This window comes from Mus musculus, chromosome 4 (genome assembly GCF_000001635.26).
Source record: "Mus musculus strain C57BL/6J chromosome 4, GRCm38.p6 C57BL/6J".
Classification (NCBI taxonomy): Eukaryota; Metazoa; Chordata; class Mammalia; order Rodentia; family Muridae; genus Mus; species Mus musculus.
The window spans coordinates 133175191-133201627 of record NC_000070.6 but is presented as its reverse complement, the minus strand read 5'-3'; the positions used below and the strand labels follow the sequence as shown (position 1 = coordinate 133201627).

The window sequence follows — 26437 nt, the reverse complement described above, 5'->3', positions numbered from 1 at the left end:
TGGCTGCTCCCTGGAGTGGAGTGGGAGGGTATCGCCATGCTGTCACACAGGAGAGCAATTCTACTTGGATTGCTCAGGCTGTTCAGGCTGTCTGTGTCCTTAAGCCCTGAAGAGCTTCCTCTGGGGCCCCACACCCTGGGCCTGGGGGAAGGGAGGCCCAGAAATTGCTCCCGATTCCATAATCTAGGTGAGAACTGGTTGCCAATCACCCTGAGCAGAACTTCAGGAAATGGTGCCAGGTTGCCCTGGTGGAAAGGTGGCCAGGAGGGGGCAGTGAGCAGCTGGCCGAGGCAGCCAGCCAGCACCATGGCTCAGGAGGCCTCTTAGATGTGCTTGCAATTATGCCTGCTCCTGTAGCTGTGTGCTGACTTGTGTCCTTGTTTTGCATAAGAGCAGAGCTCTGTACACAATGTCTAAGTGTGCTTTCTGGGCCTGGACTGTAGGCTACTTATTAGACAAATGCGTGTACGTGAACCCATGCATGTGTGAACAGGGCAGGATGTACCTGCTTGGAGCCCAGACGTAGGGAACCGGTGTTGTTCCCAAGTAGTCAAGGGCACAGGTTTCTTCTGCCCCAAAGGTCAAAGATGGCTGGGGCCTCAGTCAAGCTTGCTTGACTCCAAAGAACAAAAATACCCTCACCTGTTAGTGCAGCTGTAAAACTGAGCACTGGCAGGGTAGGTGCGGCAGGTAAGATCTCAGAGCGGAAACCTTAGACACTGGCACTCCTCAGCCTGCTGCGGGGTGGATCGTTGAGCAGCGTAAATGGCATAGCAGCAGGCAGGGTTAGGCAGCTCAAAGCACCTCTCTTGTCCACTGGGGACCTCGCACACTTCGCATGTGCTGCCTATAGCAGGTAGTGGGCACTCCGGTAAATGTCCATTTTTCCCTAGTTCCAGGAGGCGAACCGACTCGCACAGTGTCAGGGCTTTCTTCCCTGTGTGGCAGCAGTGGAGACAGCATCCAGGCACAGGCCTCTAGTTTCCCAGAACCACACTCCTTCCCTCCCGTTCCTCCAAGGGCGGCTCCGACACCATTTTGTCTTCTGCCAGGGCGGGCGTCTGGCTGCCTGTCAGTCACCAGCTCTGGCGGCCAAGTGCTGACTAAACACAGGCCGCGCGGGAGGGGAGCGAGGGGTTCTGTGCCCCCTCCCCGGCACCCCACCTCCAGCGATGAGCTCAGAGTGGCTGGCGCAGCACTTGCTGACAATTCAAAAACTTCTGCCCCCTCTCCCGCGATGCCCGTGGGTGACTCTGTGAACAGCAGGCGTGGTGACCCACGGCCCATGGCGCCCCCCTCACCAAACCCCCCGATTCTGCTCCCTGTCGTCTCCCCGGGCCACCCCACTGTGTCTACTGGGCCTGGATCTGGGTGTCTGCTCATAAATTACCCCTAGGGACAGTAACCCACAGCTGTGCTTCCAACAACCGTTGCTTCCTGGGTAGGTCATTTTGGGGGGTCAGAATGCAAACCCAGCCCCCTCAGTCTTCCTCAGGCAGGCAAGAGATGGGGCTTGGAGCAGTCCAAAACCTTTTTATCGGATTCCATTGTGAACGGTTCTATTTAAGGTAAGTTGCTTGGGTCTGTGAGGCAGACAAGATGCCGGCCAGATGTTGGAAGGCGGCATCAGCATTCAGTGTGCGCCTCTCCTGCCTGGTGCAAGGAGCTGTGGGCAGCCAGCTCTAGGGCTGTCCTCACAGAAGGGGACCTGTGCCTACAAACTAGCCAGAGGCCTCCTGCCTTTGAAGCCCACCCATGCTGGACCCCTTACAGAGTCCCTCACCCACCTGTGGCCTGCAGAGTTGCTTACCTTCTCCCACGAAACACACACACACACACACACACACACACACACACACAGACACCAAAGGTGACTGAGTGACTACAAAGACTTTATCAAATGATTGAAAAGGTTGGCATTTAAAGTATTCATGCGCGTACATAAGAGTTACATGGAATCTTCAGGTTATTGGGAGTACAAATGGGGTACACACAATAAACCCGGCAGGGAAGCAAATGAAACCAGACTTGAAACAACAACAATTTGGCTGTCCTAGCCAGGCATGGCTGAGGCAGGGGTCAGGAGGTCAAGGCCATCTTCAACTATATAGTAAGGTCAAGGCCTGCAGATCTACCTGAAACCCTATCTAAAAATAAAAAAATAAATAAAAAATTGTGGGGTGTGGCTTCACTCCACTGCTCAGGTCCCACCTCCCAACCTTTGGGAAGAAAGGGTCTATTTTTAGACAGTATTCCCTCTATGCATTAGCTAGCAGAAATCTTGATATGGGAAACACCAAGAGCCTATTGGAATAGGTCCTTATAAATATATTTCTATCAGAGAAAACAAGGCACTTCGGGAACATGATAGCTTTCTCTCCTATGTGTACATCATTCTAGGCAGAAGGTAAAAATTGGTTAGTTTCTCAAGTCAGTTAACTGAAGCAAGTTAATAATACAGGAGCAGAGCAGAGCTGTTCTCAGCCCTCACGGAGGCCCTAGGAAAGTGATGGAGGCAGGAAGCACAGCAGAGGCACCTCTCTGGGTAACACCTGGTCCCAGGTCCAATGGGCACCAGCCAAGCTCAAGGCTTAATCCCCCCTCCCCCAGAGGCTGACACGTCGGAGTTGGAGCTCCTGGCCCTGGTATGGTGCTTCCCTCCCCAGGCCCTGAGGTCAAGTCAGGGGCTGCAGCAGGAGGCAGTGCTAGCGCAGAACAGGGACACGGTGGGAATGCTTAAGCAGGGTCACCAAAGCCACAGAGACCTCAATCTGTCCAAGCTGGCGCTATAGAGTCAGAGGATCGGCGCCACGGGAAGAGATTTCACATTAGCCCTGACAACACCGCCTCGGCTCTGCGGTGACATTGGCCAGGGTCGTTTCTGAGGGCATTCAAGCCTCCACTGGAGACGAGCTGCAGCTTGGGCCAGCTGCTCTGAGCCTCCAAGGGATCCCCCGCCCCCTCCCCTGGAATGAAATCATTTCACAACCAAGGCAAAGCTACAAGTCACTCCTGACACTAGCAATTGCAAGCTGGGCCCCTGGGCTCCAGGAATGGGGGCAGCCCCCCTGGGCCAGGCAGACTGGGAAGGGACGTGGCTCCTTGGCCTCACGCTTAAGAGTCCTTATGGGCCACTGCTTTATAGTCTTACCAGCCTCAGCCCAGTTTAAATAGTCACTAAACTTGGTATTCTACGCTTACGGGATTCCACAAACACACCCACCTGCACTGGGTTCTTTATTATTTTAAAGGGCTCTGGGTTTAAAAGAAGCATGCTTAAAAAAAAATTTTTTTTTTGGGTACACATATGCCTAAGTAGAGCCTAGAGGACCTCTCAGCTGACTGGGTCCCCAGCCCCCCAAGCTGAGGAGGCTCTGCAAGGCCGGCTGCTACAAAGCGCAGAGCTTGGCTGCATGGATTTTAATGAGAGCGTCAGGCGGAGCTGTGCTGTTGCTCTCCGGGACTTGCAGATCATTACCAAACCAGCTGTAGGATGAGAACACAGCACATCGAAACCCTAGGAGGTCACTGAGCTAATGATCTAATCCTACCTTCCGCAGACAGGGCCCCTCCCCAGCTCCTCCCGCCCCCAGTCTTTCCTGGTGGACTCTGTCCATTCCAGAAGCCAGGCCAATACCGCCCCTTCAAGGTCGGAACAGAACCACAGTGAGCGGCTCTGGCTCCCCTTTCTCGGAGAGCAGGAGGGGAGTAATTTAGTAAAAACCATTAGGCCCAAACCCTGGCCTGGCCAGGCCCCAGGACTTCTATTTGGAAGGACCACTGCCCTCCCCTGCCTCTCCAGCCCCCGCTGGGCTGCAGCCAGGGTACCATCAACAGCCATGTTAAGGTTCTGATGAAAAAGCACCTTCAGCTTCTAAGGCACGGGGTGGGAAACATGCACAGCATGGAGTTGACTGCCAAACCCGGTGCCAGACACTGGATTTGGGGGGTTGGGGGGGGGGCAGGCCACGGACACATGGAGACACGGAGCACTCTGGAGTGGCCACAGCAGGAGGGCCTGCTGGCACCTGGTGCTTAGTCCCTACCTCTGAGTTCAAGAAAGGAGGCAGAGGGGAGGAACCCAGCAAGTGCAGGCAGCAGAGCCATGATTGCACTCTCCTCAAGCCGGAGGGGTTTATGAGGGCTTTGGCAATTACTACAACCATTTGCTGTGCTGGGTAGAGACAGATCCTGTTTCTCTTTGTTTCAGGCTCTGAAGCCAGAGATTTCAGCACAAGAGGCCACACAATAGTTGGGGCAGTAGAGAAGAAACCTTGCTGCTGGCCAGAGCTGCTCAGTTTTTTTCCTGAATAATAACACCCGTGTATCAGTTCTGGGAAGGGAGGTAAAGGGGGTGGGTCAGCATCATCATGCACAGCAAGGTGGTGAGGCAGGAAGACCCCGTGTCCTTCTGCCTCTCAGCCTTCTCCATGGCTGCCAGGCCCCCCCAGGCAGGTACCTGCAGCGGCTGCCAGCCTGAGGGACTGAAGTTTCTACAGCTGGCACAACCTCTGCTTAAATTGAGGAAACAAAAGGGGGAGGGAGCTGCAGTGAACTGCAAACTGCACCTGCCAAGGCTGGCTGCCCCACAGCTCCTCTCTACACTGCCTCCCCAGCACAGCTCCCATGCCACATGACTGGCTGCAGACAGAAGGGGAAATAAGAGCGGCTTACCAGAGCGGCTGCAGTTAAAGCTGCACCGGAGAGCCCCCCCCCCCCACCTCCCCGCACAGGCCATGAACCCTCCAAATGCAAGGCCGGCATTTGGGAGCTCTGGGGTAGAAGGGAGCCAGGCTGCTCTGCCCAGACTCCAGCAGGTGCTCATTATTTGGTCCCAGGAAACACAGGTGACTTGGAAACAGGAAGCCTGGGCTCTTGTTCTATCACTATCTGTGTGACCTTGAGAGAGTCACTTCTCATCTTGGCCTCAGTACCCTGAACAGGCAGGACCCAAGGTGTTCCACTCTCTTCCAGTCCTGCGGTGCCACACCTTCAAGTTTTGCTCCTGACAGTCAGCAGAGGCCCAGGTCCCTGAGTGTCAGGGCTAGTTTGGTCATGAATATCAGGTTAGAACTGGGCTGTCTTAAGGCACCTGGGGTGAGGAGGGGAATGCAAAGGACACCCAGACCCCACACTCACCCAGAGAGAGCATGGGAGGAAGGCCACACCCTCAGTCTCCAGAAGGGCATCACTTGTGAGACAGTCTTTAGAGGCCTGATGCCTTCTGGAACAAAGGCATCCAGGCAGAGCTAACAGAAGCAAGCCTACCTGCTGCAGAAGGCTGAGTGTGGGGCAGGAGTGTGCCAGTCTACTTGTCAGGGCACAGAAAAGGGACCACCTGCGCCCACACAGGCTGTACCCACTGCTGTGAGACAGGAGGTGGATAACATTATTTGAAGTAGCTAAATGAAAGGGTTTTGACGAAGGCCATGGGTTAAAATGGTTATCAGGGGAAGGCACTATCTCCAGTTGAAACCCAAGCAGAGGGATCTACTGTAGGGTTCTCCCTTCCTGTCACTAGATACGGTCACTTGAGGGAAAGATGGATCAGCTCAGCTGTGGACCCTCAGGAGCCCGCAGGCAGACACGAGGAAGAAGCATATGGTCAGTTGAAGGAAGCACTCGGATAGATCTTTGGCTTTGGCCCCTTGCAGTTCTTTGTCCCTTGCTTTCTTCCCCCCATGAGACTGTTAGTTTGTATGGAGGAAGGCAGGTGGGAGGACTAGAAAGAGGAATGTGGGCAGCAGGCGGAGTTAATCCGACCAGTCGTCTTCATCAAATTCAGAAGAATCATCTTCCGAGTCGCTGTACTCAACAGCGATCCGACGGGACAGGATGGTGGCCACATCATTGCCCACCACATCACGCTTCTCTTGCTCCCGTTGCTCTTCAACCCTTCGCAGCTGAAAGCCTGGAGGGAGAGGAGCAGGGTTAGGCAGGAAGCACAGCCCTAGTCTCACAACCCTCTGGGACTGAGTATCATCAGGACAGGATTATAAAGGACAGAGAAAGATGGATTCCTGAAGAAGCAAGGGAAAAAAAAAAGGAAAGACAGGTCCTGTGGAATCAGCATCTCTGGGTTGTGGACATCTCTGAAAGGAAGCCCGCTGTCCTGCCTGGCTGTGAGCACCAAGGCTTCTGAAGTTAGAGTACCCCCATCAGGCAAGTGCTCAGCCCTAGCTACAGTGGGGCTTGGAGGATTACCAACAGAACAAACCACACCTAACCCTCCGACCAAATCTGATCTCAATGAGTGACAGGAGAGTGGGGAGGGGGGAGGGGGGAGAGGAGGGAGGGGGAAGATGGGTGGCTGGAAGAAGAGAAGGGAAGGAGAGAAAAGAAAGAAAAAGATAGGAAGAAATGGGAGCAGGCAGGGAGGGATGAGAGAGCAGAGAAGACAGCTGCAACCGAGTCTGGCTGAAAAGTTGGCCGATGGGACAGTGACTCATTTTCATCTGGGGATCTTTTCCCAAGAAGATGTATGTAAACACACATAACGTGCTTACTTCAAGGAATTCTAGGGTCCCAGCTTAAAAAGTAATTCACAATCAACAAATAGAGGAAGAACTCTCAATCCCAGTATCTTTCAGGGAAGTCCCACCCTGACCTGGAGGTCTAATCTCTCAGTTGTCTGGGAAAGCTGTCTCCTTGAAAGGGTCAAGATCCTGCCCCAGCATCTCAGCTAAGGGTGCGTGTCCTCAGATCCAACCCTGGCTTTACCTTGGCGAATGGCAGAAAGCAGGTCACTGCGCGCGTCACTCACAGCAGGCAATGAAGACTTGGGCTTGGTGGCCTCAGAAGGTGGTGGTGGTGGTGGTGCAGCAGGCTGGCCATCAGCACCGCTGAAGGGGAGAGGCGGGGGCCCTGGAGGGGGAGGGGGAGGAGGAGGCGGAGGAGCACCTCCAGACGGTTGGGACAAAGGAGGTGGTGGCATTGGGTAGTCAGCTGCTGGTGGTGGGGGAGGTGGTGGAGGAGCAGCAAAATCAGGGTGAGGAGGGAAAGATGGAGGTGATGGGGGTGGAGGGGTCCCAGGAGACCCGAATCCCATCGATGGTAGTGGAGGTGGCACACTCATGGGAGGTGGAGGTGGAGGGGCAGGTGGAGGAGCGAAGCCAGGCTTGGGACCTGGCGGAGAGCTCAGAGGAGGAGCTGGGGGTGGATGGCTTGGGCTGACCATGCTGGTTCTTTTGGGTCCAGCCAAGACAGATCCTCTTTGGTTGTCTGCAGGGTAGCTGAAAGGCCAGAGGGACAAGATTTACCATCACGACCACAGTGCCAACTCCTGCCCAGAGGCAAGCTCTTCTATAAGCTCAGGCCCTTCTTAGTTGACTCCCATTTCGCTCTGCCTCAGACTGATAGAAACAGATCAGCCAAAACAGATCACCAAGGAATAAGCAGCACTATGGGCAGCCTTCCAGGAGAAGGGGACAACTGGAGACTGAAGGAGGCGACTGAGCACCCTGTCATCTAGGAGAAGGGGACAACTGGAGACTGAAGGAGGTGACTGAGCACCCCGTCATCCAGGAGAAGGGGACAACTGGAGACTGAAGGAGGTGACTGAGCACCCCGTCATCCAGGAGAAGGGGACAACTGGAGACTGAAGGAGACGACTGAGCACCCTGTCAGGAAGACTAGCAGAGACAGCAGTTCAGGTCCCCTTTAATCTTTTCAGGAGATGGCTCCTTGAACCCTCCTGGAGAGTGTCCCATGGGTGGCTGTCAGTGTAAACCTCTAGCTAGACCTAAATACATACAAGAAAGAGCTAGAATAAGAATTCAAGCCCTCGTCATCCACTGGGCTCTGTTTCTTACTCTATGAATGCTACTGAATTTGGTAGGGGCAAATGTCCACTTGGAGTTGGAGACAGGGCCTTATTATGTAGTCCAGGTGGGCCTAGAACACATGACATTCCTGCCTTAGCCTCCCAAGTACTAAAATTATGGGCTTGAACTAACACACTCAGCTTTGTTTGCTTGAGACAGGGTCTTACTATGTAGTTCTGGCTGGCCTCAACTCACAGAAATTGGCCTGCTTCTGCCTCCTGAATGCTGAGATTAAAGGCATGAACCACGACTCCCAACTCCTGGCTAACTCTTGACTCAGGTTTGAAAGAGGGCGAAGGCTCACTTTAGGGATCAGATCTGTGAGGTTCCAACTTCAAGACCTCAGGTTACAATGTGAAGATGCGAGGTTTTCTTGTGAACCTTCACACCTGCCCTGCACTGAGAGCTACTGCTTAGAAAAGCACCTTACTACGCAGTAGTGTTGGCTCAAGCCTTTAATCCCAGTATTCCAGAGACCGAGGCAGTGGATCTATATGAGTTTGAGGCTAGCTCAGTCTCCCTACATAGAGAGTTCTAGGGCTCTACATAGTAGCCAGGGCTACATAAAGAGACCCCATCTCAAGAGGAGGAAAAACAGCAACAGCAGCAGAAGCAACACCCAACTTAGGGTGTTGGAACACCCTAAGTTTTACCTTTAAGCCTCACTACACCTTGACGAGGCATCAGCAAGAAGTGATTTTAGAGGGAGAAGACTTGGGATTGGTAATTTAAGGGCCAAGAATGAGGAGAGAAAAGAGGCCAGCACTGTCTCAGTTTCCATTCAAGAGTCCTTCATCATCAGCCACTAATTAGGCAGTGTTCAGGGGGAAAAGAGCGCCTGGAAGGCCCACTCGTCAGGCACAGAGAGGGAAAAGGAACTCAGAGGACAGAGAAGCCTGACCAATCCTCAGACCCCTTCTCGCCACCATGGCAATCCTTTGTACACATCTGTCAAAGACCCCAGTGCACACACTTCCAAGGGACAGACTGGAAGTCACATAGTCTGTATTTCCCCTTTCCCTTCGTGTGCTGTCCCCCACCGCCTGCCACTATGTAGTCCAGGCTGGCCTTAAATCTCTTATCCTTCTGCCCCCAAGTGCTGACTTGTGCTGGCCACCACACTTGGCTCATGCTTTAGGGTACACTGAGTGAGCTGAAGCAGCCGTCTACGAGGTCTCCCCACCTCCCACCTCTCGCCTTTATGAAAGCTGATGTGTACCTAATATGGGGTAACAACAACTCTGCCAGTACTTCATAAATGTTATTCCTATCTGCACACTCTTGCCTCAAGTCACTTTAGTGAACTCTTACTTTGTTCTTTTTTTTTTTTCTTTTTCTTTTTTTTTTTTGACACAGGGTTTCTCTGTGTAGCCCTGGCTGTCCTGGAACTCACTCTGTAGACCAGGCTGGCCTTGAACTCAGAGATCCGCCTGCCTCTGCCTCCCGAGTGCTGGGATTAAAGGCGTGCGCCACCATGCCCGCCTCTTCCTTTGTTCTTGAGTGCTTCACTACCCAGGATGGATGGAAGAGGTTCTACCATTTACCTGAATTCTGCTGGCGGGGGAGGCAAGTTGTCTTCAGAGAATGAAGGGGAAGGTGAGGAGGCAGAGTCCGACTGTGGTGGTGGTGGGTAGCTGGCCGCATCCACATTTTCAACAGAGCCAATGCTGCCATTCTGGTACACCAAGGTGGACGAATACCTGACGACATACCAATGTCAGTTGTCTTTTAAAGACTCGAGGTCCATCCAAAGTGCCAAAACATGCTTAAACATCCAGAGCTTGAGTGCTCTCCTTTTCTTATTAATAGATATCACATAAGTGCATCTGACACAAAGGTTATTATGGTGGAGCAAAATAAGGAGATTCCATGTGTTTCCTATTACACCAAGATTATACTTTAGGCTAGGTATGGTGGTATACCATGAGGCAGTCATGACAGTCTCTACCACGTCCTTTATCACATGAGCTGATGCTTAAAGCAGGATTCGAGAAGCCTGGGCAGCGGTGGCAAACACCTTTAATCCCAGAACTCAGGAGGCAGAAGCAGGGGATAGCTGAGTTCAAGGTCAGCCTGGTCCATAGAGTGAGTTCCAGGACTGCCAGGGCTACACAGAGAAACCCTGTCTTGAAAATAATGAAAGAAAGGGGGAAAAAATAATTATTGTTTTAGAGCTGGCTGCATGGAAACCCATTCTTCAGCGCCTTTGGCCCTGGGTGAGCTGGCTCTGGATGAGCACTAACCCTTCATACACGTGCACACAAGGCAGGGAGCCTCCACACTAGCTCAAGCCCATGGGCACCAACTAGCAAAACTGGCCCGCCCTGCCCCTCTCCTCTGTGCCACTGCTGGGTCCTACAGAGCTCACCCAACAGGTCCCAGGATCAGAATTGTGGGCACGTAAATAAGTCAGATGATATAGCCTAGCCACACAGCCAATTCCAAACCTTCAGGAAGTTGGGGGGGGGGGAGTTGATATAGGGGTGGAGGGCGGCTAGCTCATCTTCACCACCCAAGCCTCAAAATCAGACATACACTTTTGACAGTTGGCATTTATGGCCATAGGAGTCACTAATCCTATGCCATGTGCCTATCAAAACAGGATGGGACTGGGGAACAAAATGGCCCCCTACTGGACAGTGAGATCAATGAAGGCCCCTTTACTACTGGTTTTTCTGTAGAAAGGTTCATTTCCACCATCTTCCTATGCTTATGAAACAAACCTCTGAATCCAGGAAGAACAAGTGTCACATGTATCAAGATTTCCATGGTAGTTATTCTAAAATCAAGAGCTCTTCCCTTTTATCAGTACTCAGTGCCTAGTATGGGCTGTGCACATCTCTGACTGCCAGGAGCAATGAATTTAGAGGAAAAGCCAGGGTGACTCTCACACTAGGTAGTCATGGTGATTTGGCTTTGAATGTCACAGGGGTCAGACATCAGGATAAGCATCAAACTAGGTTTTAAAACCATTCTGCCTCTTTAAACCTCCAGCGTGATTTGGTATTGGGAAATGGGTCAGGATGCCATCTCCCACTTTTTCAGAGAGATATATCTGTCTCCACAGTGGCCCAGCAACCTTTCCCATACTGACTCTGAGGTCTGCATTCAGTCCTTTGGCTATCCCTCTTCCAAGCCTGGCTGAGAATTTGTTCTGGGAACCTGCAGAGCTTGCCTGCGCTGCACCTCCCGTGCCGTGCCCAGCCCAGCTCTTCAGCACAACCTTCATGTGTGCTCTGGAGGGAGAGGGCTTCCAAGACCACTTTCCTCCGAGACCTTCAGGTGTACTGGCTTCTGGCAGAGTATCATCATTAGAAACCATGGCCTTCCCTGTCAGACCAGCCTAGTCACCTCGTTTAAATCGCAGTCTCTTGACTTATTAAGAAATTTTAATCACCAGATGGATGCTTTTAAAAGTAATTGATTAACGGTGTATTAGCCTAAACCCTACAGCCAGACTTGAGATGGTGGGAAAGGTACCACGCCAGAGCCTTTTGTCCCTAGGGTCCCAGCTGCTCCAGAGAATGCTACACAGCATCACCTACCCAGAAGGCCCCAGCCTCTCCTTGGACTCTACAAATTCTTGTCCCATTTTCATCTTCTCCCACTCTTCCTTGCGTGTCTTGATTTTACGTGGGTTCACATTCCCTCTATTTGGATTATCTTTCTTTTCTTTCTATAATGAAAAGGAACAGAAAAGCCTTTGTAAAACATTTTCCAAAGTGCTTCATTAAAATTCTACCCATCCTCATGGACACACACTCGTGAGATGATTTGCCTAGACAACACAGGATAACAGCAGGATTTACAGAACTACCAGGTTTGCAGTGACCTAGGCCGTCCAATTCACAGCACCTCTCAGGCAGAGCATTGCTCAGGCTCACACACAAGCACCTCTAACAGGAAACAGTAGCTACCTGGGGGGGGGGGATTGTTTCACATCTATAAGTGGCTCTAATTGTTAGGAAGTTAGTAAACAGTTATTTGTTATTTGTCATGCCACAAAGGTCAGTCAACAGGTGAAAGCTGACAGCTCCAGAGATCTGGAGCAGATAGAAGGAAACAGTTAAAAACAAAACACAACAACCAATGAAGGGTTTTCCAGCTCCTGCAGCCGCACTAGCCTCTGGCACTCTCCTGGGTCTGCTGACAGCCATGCTAATGGGATTGCTAGGTCAAAGCTGGCAGGTCACACAGCACCAGGAGCCTAAAGAGAGAAGCAGCGCCACAAACCCGGCAGTCCTGGCCCCGCCCACGCAGCAGTGAAGGGGTCACCTGGTGCGTGTCTAGGAACGACTGTGCTGGACGGGACCAGGCTAGCTGGGTGTCCCGCAGAGTCGGGTGCAGATTGCAAGAAAAATAACTGGTGAACAGAAAAGCCCACTTCTAAAGCTCAGCTCAAATATTCTCAGTTATTACACAGTGCCGGGAACATACATATTTTTGGTGTGATTTATACTTTCATCTTGGTGGTATTTGGTGTGGACACATTCTTTTGCACCCGAGCAAGCGGTCACTTGGAATGACTTCACATAAGACCCGCTTCCTTTTTATCCCTCCTCTACAACGGGGCCTACTGATGTATAGCACAGAGGTCCCTTCCCCTCACCCTATGCTTTCTCTTCTCTTTCATGATATCCTTGGTGTCCTGCAGCATCTTCTCCTTCCAAAGATCAAAGAAGTATGAGGGGTTGGTGTAGAATTTGAGTGCCTCTTTTCCATCGTCCCTGGGATAAAAATGAAGACGAGTAGCTGTCAGTAGAGAGATGAGCTCCCAACCAAACCCAATATCCCAACACCAACCACTTAGCAGTTTTTAAGGAGTCAGGACACCTTCGAATCAATTGTATGTTTCAGCTTCCACACCAGATTCTCAATGGCCCTAACTCCTTACAAACCTTGGCCATATCTTCAGTTCTCATGCAGGAATCTACATGGTCAGGGGCAAGAACAGGCTAGATTGGCCAGAATTCTGATTATTTCTAATCACCTGCACAGTTGACTCTGACAGAGATATCTAAATACTGTCTATCTCTAAGGAGACTTCTGCTGTTGGTTCCTCTTCCCTATCCATTCCCCAGGACTCTGTAGAAAGCACTAAGGTCTTTTGTTTTTGTTTTTTTTTGTTTTGTTTTCTGGTTTTTCGGGACAGGGTTTCTCTGTATAGCCCTGGCTGTCCTGGAACTCACTTTGTAGACCAGGCTGGCCTCGAACTCAGAAATCCGCCTGCCTCTGCCTCCCGAGTATGCCACCATGCCCTGCTGGTCTTTTCTAAGATTTTATTATTATACACAAGTATACTGTAGCTGACTTCTGATACACCAGAAGAGGGTGTCAGATCTCATTATTGGGTGGTTGTGAGCCACCATGTGGGTGCTGGCATTTGAACTCAGGACCTTCGGAAGAGCAGTTATTGCACTTACCTGCTGAGCCATCTCACCAGCCCCAGGTCTTTTCTACCTAAGTGTCTCTGTGTACAGTTGCTCTTCTCCACACAGATACAAGAGAGCAGCTACTTCCTGCTCCCTTGTTCAGTATTACTGCAAGGAGACCCACTGACACAAACGGCCAGCTGTTTTAAAACCACAAGGTCCATCGGGAGGCAGGGGCTGGCCACAAATCTCTGAGTTCAAGGCAATGGTGTGTGTGTGTGGGGGGGAGACAGAGACAGACAGAGACAGGACAGCCATGACTACATAAAGAAACTCTGTCTCAGAGCTGGGCGTGGTGGCCCACACCTTTAATCCCAGTACTCGGGAGGCAGAGGCAGGCGGATTTCTGAGTTCCAGGCCAGCCAGGTGTACAAAGTGAGTCCCAGGACTGCCAGAGCTACACAGAGAAACCCTGTCTCAGAAAAAACAAAAACAAAAAAAGAAACTCTGTCTCAAACAACAAAAGACCACAAGGTCTTAGTGGGTATGGCAATACATAGGACAGAGTGAGCTACTGAGTAACAACTATTTGCCATACTCCATGGGCCTGACTAGAATCTTCTACTTTGGTGTGGTGAAACTTCCACTGTTCAGAAAGTATGTGCTTTAGGGGGCAGGAAGCCAGGCGTGGCAGTGCATGTCTGTAGTCCTGGCACTGAGAAGCAGAGAGAAGCATCAGAGGTTCAAGGCCAGCCTACACTATGTGGAGAGAATGGATCACAAAAAAAGAACTATACACGGGGCTGGAGAGATGGCTCAGTGGGTAAGATCACCGACTGGCCTTCCGAAGGTCCTGAGTTCAAATTCCAACAACCACATGGTGGCTCACAACCAACCATAATGACATCTGACGCCCTCTTCTGAAGACAGCTACAGCGTACTTAGATATAATAATAAATAAATCTTAAAAAAAAAAAAAACTACACACAAAACATTTAAAAGGATGGTCTTAAGACAGCCTGGTGTATATATAAGCTCTAGGACACCCAGAACTACATAGAGAGACCCAATCTTTCTTTACACATACACACACACACACACACACACACACACACACACACACACACACACAGTGAATCAACCAACCAACCAACCAACCAAAACTTCTGAAAGACAATTCTACCCCTTGCCTTTCAAACTCCAAGGGCACATCTATATCAACCACCACCACTGAGGGCACAGGTGTCTAGACCAACCGTTTTTAGTTCCTTTTAAAACATGCTTTAGATTTATTTTATTTTTATTTAATGTGTGTGTATGCGTGTCTCTGTGCACATATGTGGGTGCCCATAAAGGCCAGAAGGGGGTGTAAGAGCACACGCAGCTAGAGTTACTGACGGTTGTGAGTTTCTGCTCTAAGTGCTGGGAGCTGAACTTGCAGTAGCAGCAGATGTTCTTACGGGTTGAACTGTCTCTCCAGGCCCTGACAGCAACATGTTTATAGTAACCACTGCTTGTTTCTGTTAGGCCAAGTCCAGATAACTGAGAGGAAGGAGATACTAATTCTGGCAGTATTAGTATCAAAAAAAAAAAATAATACAGTTTCCAGAAAGATGAAACATCTCAATATTATTTGTCAATCCTATCCCACCATACAAACACTGTCTCATATCGTTTTCAGTACTATGAGGTATGTCAACCCTTTCTATCACACACTATCCCCAAACTCAATCAGACTAAAGAGTGACAGCCCTGGGGCAAGCAAGACTCCATATCCTTTACTAGGACCAAGGGCAGATATTCTTCTTGATCTCTGTGAGACGCTACCAAGCTCCTATTTGGGGCTCGAGGGACAGACCAGTGTCCTTGAATTCAAGAGGTACACACACACACACACACACACACACACACACACACACACACACTCTGCTTTTCAGTGTACCCATGCCTGACCGCCAGCACCCACGTCTAGCTACCTGTAACTACTTTTTATGGATACAAGCAAGATAAATATTCCCTTTCTACTTCTGCTCAGTTGGTCTGTTCAAGATGACATTAGCAAATCGCCAGAGGGGAGGACTCTAGGTTGTCTTTAAACCTACCATCTTCCTTTCCCATGTCTACCTACACCAGGGCTGGTCCTTACAGAAGAAACCATCCAAAGGGTGTTCAAAATGAAGGGACCGGCACTCACGTGGAAGGACACCAATACTCCCCACACTGTGATCCCCCCCTCCCCAGCAGCCAGTATGAGGCTGGTCCCATTAACTTGCCCAAACATCTGGTAATTTAGAGTTTTCTGAGAAAGTGGAAAGCCGGTTAGAATGTGGCCCCTGGGAATCCGTGTGCAGGACTGCCTGCTAACAAGTCCTCTTGCTTCTGTAATAACTAAATTCCTTGGATGGAATCCAGATGGACTTACTTTTCCCAAGTTAAACTTTGCAGCATCAATGGTACAGCAAACTTTCAGTACATAGGAGACGCGGCATGTCCGTCAGAGACCAGACAAGAATGAGCTAACGGTCTCTGCTGGGGTGGGCAGGGAGTTCAACAGTATTCTCTCTCTGATACAGATATTATCTTTAGAGATTTTAGACAATGCAGTTTTTAATCACACACACAGAGAGAGAGAGAGAGAGAGAGAGAGAGAGAGAGAGAGAGAGAGCGAGCGCACGGTTACCTGTAAGGACTGAGATTGTTAAGAGGGGGAGGAGCGTCACAGCTGTTATAGGTCTCTAAGACGGGCACCGGGAGAGAGTTCCTGTCAAAGAGCTTCTGGTCTTGGGTGGTAGAACTTCTGAAGGCCTTCCGAGTGTTGATTCCTTGTAGTGACACTGAGAGAAGGAAGATGGAAGGCGTTAGAAAATGGACGGCAGGCTATTTGAGCAAACACTGAGTCACACCGTCGGAGACGCCTCAGCTGCTGCCTTTCTTGGCAGCCAGGTTTTTTTTCCCTTCCCCCTCTGGGGAAGCCCCACGAGGCTGTCAGCAGCCCAGCCATTTCATGACTGAACAGATGAAGCAACACAAAGGTTTACTATGTGGCCAGATCTTGCAGGCCTCTCCATGGGTGAAATGAGTCTTCCAAGTACTTTTATGGTAGCAAAATACCACTGAGGGAAAGGAAACGTGAGAACAAGGGGACTGGGGGGATGGCAGTGTGCTGTGTGGTAAAGGGAAAAAGGTTTCTTTACACCACCTAGGCTTATGTCGCTTCCAAGTAGACGTATATCAGTCTCTCTGATCTCTCCTCTTGCTTTGTAACAAACCAGGGCAGGATTCTGAGGCACTCCTCGGCAGAGCCTGCAGCTCTGGCTAAGCCTCCTTACCTTCTTCTTCCTTGGGATCCAGCTGAGTGACTTTAACTTGTACTCGGTCAACCCGCTCAGCAAGGGAGTTTACTCGGGAGGCAAAGGCACTTGCCTGAGTACAAATCTCTCCGAAAATGTCCTCTGCATACTTACCTAGAAAGGGCAAACAGAGCAAGTCACTAGTGCACAGGAGTGAGAGGAACCAGCCCAAAGACTAAAGAGTATATCGTACCCCAAACACACACACACACATGCTTGTTCTTGGAGAAAGAGACAGTTTCCATAGCCTGGTCACTCTGTGCTTATATAGTCCATAACTAATAGAACCTCTTTGGCAAATTCTGAACAAACATGAAATTAAAAGCAGGTTCAACAAAATCGAAAGGTGCAATGTCAACAAGTTAGTCCCGGAAAAGCAGCCAGTGTATGCAAACATTTGTCCTTGGCTCTCACCCTCCTGTTCTGTAAAGCACCTTGTAAAACGGCTCTGAGAGCAGCCTGAAAGTTAGAGCAACAACTAGGCGTCCATGCTTAATACACTAAATTACGTCCTCAGTTGAATTTCAAAAGCCCACTGAAAACCAAGATGTGGGTATCTCTAAGGGGCCTGAATTTTCCCACCCCACACAGAGATGCCAAATTTCTTCTAAGGGTGAAAAGGTCACCTTACATTCTCTAACCCACAGCTTTCAAAGTCTTTGCTCCAGGTTACAATCCTTCAAATCCACACCCCAGGGAACAAGCGAAAAGCTGAGATATTCAAGCCCTCCCTGAAAAACAAGACACCACTGGTCTTTTTCCACAAGGTCTCACTTTTTAGAATAAGAAAAGAGTTCTGTACTTTCAACCCTGAATGCAAGGAGAATTTGTAGCCAAAGAAACCGCCATGTGGAATAAATACCTCCACACTGTTATTCTGAGCCGCAAGGGATGGGAGAGGTATGAGGAGTAAGTCTCCACACCTCGGATGCTCACGCACAAAGGGAAGGCAGCCGTAAACGACTGCCCAACCTGACGAGAGTTTGAGACCTAGTTAAAGTAAGGTCTCATTTTTTTTTCCTTTAGCTTCTAAGCTTAGTACATATTTAAGGGGGAATTAGGCTAACCTAGCCTGGAAGGGCAAAACCACACCCTCGGGGTAAACTGCAGTTAACTTGTGCACTGGGAGCTCCTGGTGCATTTAATAAATCAAGGAGGAGCTCCCAATTCTGCATACTGCACGCTTCCATGCAGCAACAGTCAAGAGGCATTCCTGAGCTCAAAGGACTCAGAGGCCAACATGCTGCGTCCCTGCTCTGCTGCAGGCAGAAGGTCCTGTTTGATATGTTGATAATACAGCAGTGCTCCTGCTCCACCAGGTAAAGAAAAATTGTGTTTGGAAACAAAAGCAAAGAAATAACGCAGGATTATGCATGGGAAATGAACCAACCTTAAAAACACCCAATGGTGGTGGCTCCCACCTGTAATCTTAGCACTTGGGAGGCCGAGGGGGAGGCTGTTTGTTCAAGGCCAGCCTGGACTACATAGTGAGACTCTGTCTCATAACAAATGTAAAAATTCAACTGCTCTGGCGGAAAAGAGAAAAATACAAGTTAACCCATCTTTCTGTCTCCCAGAGAAGACTGAGATTTTCGGTTCCACAGTAGAAGGGCTTGTGACAGTGGGCATCAGGTAAAAATCTTACAAAAGATCTCAATATACAAAATTTATTATTATTATTTTGAGACAGGGTCTCACTATGGAGCACTGGCTGGCTCGGAACTTTCTGTGCAGACAAGATCTTTGAAAACTGTGAGTTAGAAAACATAAAGTGACCTCCTCACCAGGAGAAGTCCTACATTCCTGCGTCAGAGATAGATAAGTTAGAGATATCTTCATCTTGGTCTGATGTTCTACTGAAGTAATTTCTCATACAGTGTGAGGGTCATGGATCCCTGCTTGTTCCTCGTCACTCCCAAGCTGCTCTCCAGAGCCACCGGACAAGGAGCCTTTGAACCCAGAGATCCGCCTGCCTCTGCCCTCCAAGTGCTGGGATTAAAGGCCTGTGCTCAGCTTTCCTTTCTCCTTTCTGAGGCAGGGCTTCTCTGTGTGGCCCTCGCTGTGCTCTGTAGACCAGGCTGGAGTAAAGGCGTGCACCAGCACTGCCTGGCCTCTTCCTTGCCATGTCAGGTCAGGCCCTGGGCGACTCAGAATCACACTATGGAAAATGGAAAGAGCAGCAGACCTCAAATCAGAAGCCTCAGACTGTTAGAGCTCAGATCTTTATTTTTAGACACTGCCTCACTTCGTCCCCTGGCTGGTTTCAAATTCACTTAGTAGACCAGGCTGGCCTCAAACTCGCCATGATCTCATCCTTCTCTTCCTCACCACTGAGATGACTTGTGTATCACTGTACCCAGCCAAGGCTGCAGCTCTTTCTATTATGCCGGAGTACTTCTTATATTTATTCCTATCTACATAAATGCGTGTTTTTGTTTGTTAGTATGCACATGTGTGTGTGTGATTGCCCACAGAGGACAGATGAGGGTGCCAGATCCTGTGAAACTGGAGTTACAGGAAGTTGTAAGCCACTATGCAGGTGTAGGAAACCAAACTTTGGTCTAAGAACTGTAAGTGTTGGCTGGGCACTGGTGGCACGCAACTTTAATCCCAGCACTTGGGAGGCAGATCAGAGTTAGAGGCCAGCCTGGTCTACAGAGAATTCCAGGACAGCCAGGGTTATCCAGAGAAACTCTGTCTTGAAAAAACAAACCCTCCTCTCCAATAAAAGAATTAAAAGAGTCCTACTCTGTAATGTCTATGTAGCTTTGTCTGGCCTCAGACTCAGAAAGAGCCACCCGCCTCTGCTTTTGGGTTCTGAGATACATGTACCACAGATCTGAGTACAAGTACTCTTCTTTTTTTCCCTTAAGATTTATTTATTTTATGTATGTGAGTACACTGTAGCTGTCTTTAGACACACCAGAAGAGGGCATCATATCTCATTAGAGATGGTTGTGTGACACCATGTGGTTGCTGGGAATTGAACTCAGGACCTCTGGAAGAACAGCCAGTGCTCTTAACCACTGAGCCATCTCTCCAGCCTGGAACAAGTACTCTTAATAGTCAAGCCATCTCTCTCATCCTGTGTTGTACAGAGAATATGTTGAATATTATATGGATGCATCACCTGTCAATTAAAAAGCCTATGGCCTATGGCTTAGGAAATGGAGATGAGATACCTGGGAGGACAAAGGATTCTGGGGTAGAGCTGAGGCAGAAGATCAGAGGAGATGGATGCCTGGTACCTAAGCTCAGATAACCAGCCACATGGCAAAATGTAGATTAAAATAATGGAAAGAGCAGTGGATTATCTTAAGTTCTGATTCTAGTTAAAGAGCCTAGGTATGTGGCCAAGGTATTTTATAAATATATTTTGAGTCCGAGTCTTATTTCTAGGAGCATGGGACTGGGATGTAGACCCAGGAACTAACTTTTACACTGGGTACTTCTTGAGCAGTCACAATCAGATTTAGTCTCACCTGTAAACTGGGGACAGTGATTATATCCTCCCATCATACTATTGGATTAAATAAGCTGGCAATCTAAGTTATCACAGTGAACTTCTTTCTTATACTGCTGCTCAGCCATGGAGACAATTTTTCAGAGTTCAACTATCTAAGCCAGTGTGAGGCCTCCCCAATCCCTGAGAGGCTTCGAGGCTGATGTGACAGGATCACGTGGGCCAATGAGTCCCGGTGAAGTCCAGGAATGATAGCAAGACCTGGTCACAAAACCAAATGACTATTAAATACCCTCAATTCCACGCTTAGAGGAGGCTCCCAAACCCAACTCGGAATGATAATGTTCAGTTTAATCTACAGAGCAGCTTCTGGGGCTGGTGAGAGGGCTCAGCAGGTAAGGGCACTGACCTGCAGCAGGACATCAGCAGTGAAGGACAGTGGAAGACGTAGACCTAACCTGTTTGCCATAGTCACATCCTTAGAATAAATTTTAACTGTAATTCCAATCAGATTTGATAGTTCCTATTCTTCAAATGTAAAAAAAAAGCTACTGCAATTTCTGGAAACAGAAGTATGATACTTCAAAAAGACAGAGTCAGAGCCAGAGATTTATTCTGTTGGCACAGTGATGGTGTAGCACAAAGCCCTGGGTTTGCTCTCCAACACTGCATTGTAATAGTATATGTTGGTATTCCTACAATTGGGAGATGAAGGTAAGAGGATCAGAAATTCAAGCTCACCCTTGGGTTAGATGATAAGTTTGATGCCAGCCAGGCCTACATGAGGCTGTCTCTATGCAAATTAACAAATAATGGCTGGAGAGATACTCAGTGGTTAGAGCCCTGGCTGCGCTTCTGAGAGACCCAGGTTTAATCCCCAGCACCCATGTGGCAGATAACAACCATTTGTAACTGCAGTCCCAGAGGATCTGACATCTTTTGATGACCTCTATGAGCACTGTACACACATGGTGCACAGACACACATGCAGGCAAAACACACATACATATAAAATAAAATTTAAAATAAATCAATTTAAGTAATTAAAAGAACAGGAAATAAAAGGAAAGGAAAAGAAAGTGCCTGGTCCAAAGGTGAATCTCACTCATCCAGACGGCACCAGGACAGACCGTATCTATCAGGACAGCCATTAACAGATACCACATTTCGCCAAAAGGTTTCAGAATAGTCTTCAGGAGGTTCCCCCAACTGCCTCTCAGCAAAATTCTTCAAGTGAAATGGTATGAGGAAGCAAAAACTAGTGAAACTCATTTTTTAAAAGGTGCATCTGGCTGAGCGGTGGTGGCGCACGCCTTTAATCCCAGCACTCGGGAGGCAGAGGCAGGCGGATTTCTGAGTTCAAGGCCAGCCTGGTCTACAAAGTGAGTTCCAGGACAGCCAGGGCTACACAGAGAAACCCTGTCTCGAAAACAAAAAACAAAACAAAACAAAACAAAACAAAACAGCAACAACAAAACAAAAAACAAAAAAAAGGTGCATCTGTTCTTGCTGAAATCTGAGTGAGAGTTCCAGGGCTCTGCAGAGACAGTCCCACCCTCTACTCAATGCCAGAAACCTATAAACACCATTTCCTACAGGTTCAAGTTGGGTTCCACCCTCCTGGATGGGCCCAATACTGGTCTAAAGTGCAAGCTGAGACTGGGCATGGTGGCGAATGTCTTTAATCCCAGCCCTTGGGAGGCAGGAGCAGGACAGTCTCTGTGAGTCTGAGGCCAGCTTGATCTGTGGGATGTGCTAGGGGTCCCTGGGGAGAGGGGAAGGGGGAATCTGGGGCATGGTTGAGATAATCAAGATACACTGTATACATGTATAAAATTGTCAAGAAATAAATAAAACACATTCTAGTAATTAAATGCAATTTAGTAAAAAGAACACAGATAATTTGTGTTATGGGGGTTTGCAGGAATATAGGCAAGTAATAACCAGGTTCATGGACAATTATCCCAGAGCTGGAACTGTTAGCCGTAGGATCCAGGGCAACACCCCACACTGATGACGATGGAGTAGAAGCATTAAAGAAGAAGGTCTAGAAGACAGGCATGGTAGTCTAAGCCTTCAATCCCAGCACTAGGAGGCAAAGGCAGGGAGTCCTGCCCGCCCGCGGAGGTCACAAGATAGCCTTTGAGAGTTGGTTCTCTCTACCACGTGGGCTCCAGGGCTGGACTCAGGCTGCTTGGCTTGGCAACAGCAACCTCATTCACTAGGTCATCTCACTGGCCCTCTTGTCTCTATTTTAAAAGAATTTTTATTTGAGTATTATAAAATGGGAAAAAATGGATTACAGACGGTAAGAGCAGAAAGGAAGGTAGGACCTTACACTAGGCCAAAGAGCTTATATTATTCCATAGGATTTTTTTTTTAAATGTGCTTTTCAAACATTTATTAAGCTAGGCCAGTGGCACACATCTACAATCCTAGCTATTTGGGAGGCTGAGACCAAGGTAAGCCAGGGCAATTTAGCAGGACCCTGTCTCCAAATTAAAAAGGTAAAAATAAAAGGTGTGTGGCTATAGCTCAGTGGTAGTGACAGAGGAGGAGCAGGAAAACGTTGCTGACAAACTAATGGCATCTTTTTAAAACTGTCTAGGTTATCCTTGGCTATACAACTGGATAAAAGGCAACCCAAGGTACAGGAAACTTTGTATCAATGAACAAACAAATTCCAAATTAGAAGCAGGAATGATACTCTAGCATCTGGAAGGCTCATGGCCAGCCTGAGCTACACAATGACACCTGTCTCACAAAGTTTCAAAGCTCAGAATGGAATACAGGAAAGGTGAGCCACGTGTTTTAAGCCCACCACTGCTGGTAGACAGGACAGAGCTAAGTAGACACTGAAAGAACGAAGGCCAGAGAGAGGCATGGACATCAGATCCTCTGAGAATCACGGCATTAGCACTGGTGAGCTGAGGCAGGTGGGTCACAAATTTGAGGCCAGTCTGAGCTATATAATGAGATCCTGTCTTAAAAAACAAGTTAATTTATTACCTCAATGTAATTAAAAATATTTTAGGTAAGTCAACAAAGATCTCAACTAGGGCACCACTGGCACGGACAGAACTGGTGATAAAGCAAGAAAACTCTTAGCTAAGTTTAAAAGTTGACGCTGGGTGTGTGCTTAGCATGCACAACGCCCTGGGGCGGAGCCTTAGGACAAGATAAGTAAATACAGAAACAAGGAAGAAATGAACTTGAGTCTTACAGGCCTCTCGTTAGAAAAGTTATTTCATGTCTTTAAGCTTTCATTTGTTCATCTGAAAAACTGACAAGATTAAATAAAGTTCTATCAACACCTCATTGAAAACTGGCATAAAACAGGCAATCAACATATTTGAGTTCCCCTCTCACCCTCTTTCCATTGTGCCCTCAAAATGTATTTTTTTCTGATCTCCTTTGGTAGGTTCTCCCAGAAGTCAGGGGCCACCTCCTGTCCTCTCATTTCTGTGTCATTCCAGCATTATCCACATGTAAGACTCATCCAGTCCCTGCCACTGGTGTTGAGTGAAGGGTAAGTTACTGCCCTGACACGAACAACTCAGTCCTTAGGTCAACGTGAACACTGGCTCTCAGATCAGCGTCATGATAGAAGGGGTTTGCTCACAAGCAGACAAAGTCCACAACAGCCTCCATTAAAGCTGAGAGCACCTTGGAGGGGGCAGGAGCTGCAGCAGCAGCAGCAGCAGCTGGACGTTCTTTGTCCTGTGGAGAAGGAACCAGTGTATGGCTGGCTTCTATGCACTTGGCCTTCTGGGGTGACAGAAGCAGAACGCCTCTGCAGCTTCCTCGTGCTGCACTCACTGCCAGCTACAGCTCTGCTGCTGTGCTGCCGTCAGGGTCTTTGTGTGCGACAGGCACTGCCAATGGGTTTATTCTCTGTGATGCCCCATCCAGGCTCACTAAGCCCTGGATCAACTGAGACAGGGCCTATGCTAGGTGAAGGCTTAGGAGTCTCAGACTCCATACATCACCTGGTCACACAGCTCTGCCTCCTTGGCTCAAGGTAGGGCCTATCACGCCAGAGGGGAATGCAAGCTTCGGATAGTCCTCTGCCTTTTCTAGGGGCAGTGATGTGACAGCAGGGGTGAGTGTCAGAAATAATTTATACCAAGTGCCTTTGCTAAGGAGGATCACTAAAGTGGCATTGCCACAGAGGTGCTTATGGGAGCTGGGGCAGCACTAGGCAAACCCAGGGCTGGTCCTAACATCTGCCTCTCCCACACCTCAGCTTCAAGGAAACAGTCAGCTTGATTCAGAATGGAATCCAAACCACATGCAAATCACCTTCCCAAGGCAGTCTCACTAATATAGCCAATTAAAGAAATTTTACATATATATAAGAACGGCTCCAGCTACCATTTGTGTCACTGTACGTTCACACCGTGTGCACACACCGTGAGCTCACACCGTGTGCTCACAAAGCTCGCAAATCTCCCAATACTCTGGAGACTGCAGAAGTAATGTGTGCCCTGATCTTGGACCTGGGGGCTTGCAGCACAATTAAATGTGTATCAGGGATGACGCGTCAGCCAGCGTCTCTGAGAACATGCTTACTTTGCTTCCCTTTGGGAAGAGCGCGGTGGGGTGCTGGGTAGCTAGACTATTGGCGCACGTGAGGCTTCCACACGGAACAGATCGTCTAATTACAGGAGCATTCCTCGACCCAAGACACTGCTCTGTGAACCTCCCACTTCACACACAGAGAATTCTGCTCTGTCACTGCGTCTGCAGTTTCTGCTGCAGCCCTTCCTGCCATCCGTCCTGCAGATTCCTTTTGAAGCTAGAGGGTGGTGGTAGATGAAGAGAGGGTAGAAGGGAAGAAGAGGCACCAAAAAAGGAGCCCTTCTCGGAGCAGGGAACAGGGGATATATTTTTGCATTACCTAGGGAAAGCAGATGGGGGAGAAATAGGAACATGGAGGAGAGGGAAACTAAATAAAGAGCACCAACGACCCCTGAGGGCAAAGCACAGGCTCTCCCAGGCACTCACTCAGGCTGCCCAGCTGTCGGATGACATTTGCCAGGGTGATGTTGGTCCTGCATTCCAGCTCGCTTGTATCGCTAGGCAACGTCTGACGGCACAGGTGCCTTGGCTCGATGTTCCTGGTTACTAACGGCATAGTGGACCTGCTTCAGGCGAGGTTCTCAATGATGAAAAAAACCTAAAAGGGAAAGAGCAGGAAAACAGTACTCAACCACAGATCCCAGGCACACAGGGCTATGCGAGTCTCCTCCTTTTCTCTTGTGCTGTTGCTCTGATCTGAAACAGGTTTTTAAAAACCTTCCCCTCTGACCCCACCCCCATGTTCTAGTTGAGGCAGCTCATGATCTTCTCAAGGCTTACTAAGAAGTCTTGCTTAAAGTTTAGAAATTCTGAACTGGTGACGTCATGAAGGCAGCGTGGAACCTTAAAGCAGCAATTGCTGCTCTAACCAGCAAGAACCCTCCGGGAAAGGAAGCATGATCAGAGAAAATAGCATCCACAGGTATCCACAACAACAGAAATCAGATTCTAGGCCAACAGCTACAAGGCTCAAAAACAAAAGATGACCTCTGTGGCAAGGGGATGCAACCCAGCTGGTATGGCACTTGCCTGGCATACACAGATATAGGTCTGACACCCCGCCCCTAACATGTCATAAACTGGACATGGTGATACACCATTTGAGGACACTATGTAATCCCAGCATTTGGAGGACAGAGGAGGCAGGAGTATGACAAGTTTATGGCCATTCTCAGCTAAACAGAGTGTAAGGTCAGGCTGAGCAGATTTGCCTTTGTCTGGTAATCTCCACAATGAAGTCAGCTGCCAACAGTGACCCATCCCACTGTAAGTTCCTGGCTATACTTTCTCTCTCTAGGTCTTCCTGGATGGGTGACTGTTAATGTACAACTAAATACTAGCTGCCAGGATCTATTAACACTACCAAAGTTTAGTCTGTAAATTGACAGAATGAAGGAAAATCAAGGAAAAATTTACATGTTCAATATGTCAAACGGAGCGCTAAGCCAACTGTGCTTTCAGATCGCAGCCCTTGCTTCTACCCAGTGCTCCTCTCCTGGAGTCAAAGGCCGGGAGCAGCAGCAGGGTGTGTCTGGGACAGACGCAGACACCCTCCTATTGCTGCTTTTTATCCTGGTGGCCCTTCCCCAGACACACCAGCTCCTCAGGCTTATATGGAGCTATCATTTTAGATTTTGATTACCAAATTCCTACATTACTCGTTTAGGAGAAGTCCTCCTCCTCCCAGACCAGGTTTCTCTGTGTAGCCCTGGCTGTCCTGGAACTCACTCTGTAGACAAGGCTGGTCTTGAACTCGGAGATCTGCCTACCTCTGCCCCTCGAGTGCCACCACCCCCAAACATTGGGAGAAGGTTTTATTCTCAACAAGGTGGGTATGACTAGAACAGT

At 49.0% G+C, this 26437-nt stretch overlaps 1 protein-coding gene and 1 non-coding gene across 5 annotated transcripts in view; both read right to left on the bottom strand.

Moving 5' to 3' along the window:
• Window positions 1-1879: 1879 nt before the first annotated feature.
• Wasf2 (WAS protein family, member 2) overlaps window positions 1880-26437 on the bottom strand; it is a 69218-nt gene continuing 44660 nt past the window's right edge. For 2 of the 4 annotated variants that reach the window (XM_006538849.4, XM_006538850.4), the window contains 8 exons: window positions 25016-25187; window positions 16525-16659; window positions 15876-16029; window positions 12433-12550; window positions 11369-11499; window positions 9368-9523; window positions 6721-7232; window positions 1880-5911 (listed from right to left, as the gene is read on the bottom strand). In XM_006538849.4, the coding sequence (XP_006538912.1) occupies window positions 5754-5911; window positions 6721-7232; window positions 9368-9523; window positions 11369-11499; window positions 12433-12550; window positions 15876-16029; window positions 16525-16659; window positions 25016-25145 (1494 nt within the window). In that variant the 5' untranslated portion in view covers window positions 25146-25187 and the 3' untranslated portion in view covers window positions 1880-5753. Of the gene's footprint in view, window positions 5912-6720; window positions 7233-9367; window positions 9524-11368; window positions 11500-12432; window positions 12551-15875; window positions 16030-16524; window positions 16660-25015; window positions 25188-25576; window positions 25642-26437 lie in introns of those variants that run through there. The other 2 variants (XM_006538848.4, NM_153423.6) reach the window with 2 other exon arrangements.
• Mir7017 (microRNA 7017) lies at window positions 5912-5973 on the bottom strand. The gene has a single exon (NR_105984.1). It is a non-coding gene; the product is annotated as a microRNA 7017 (primary transcript).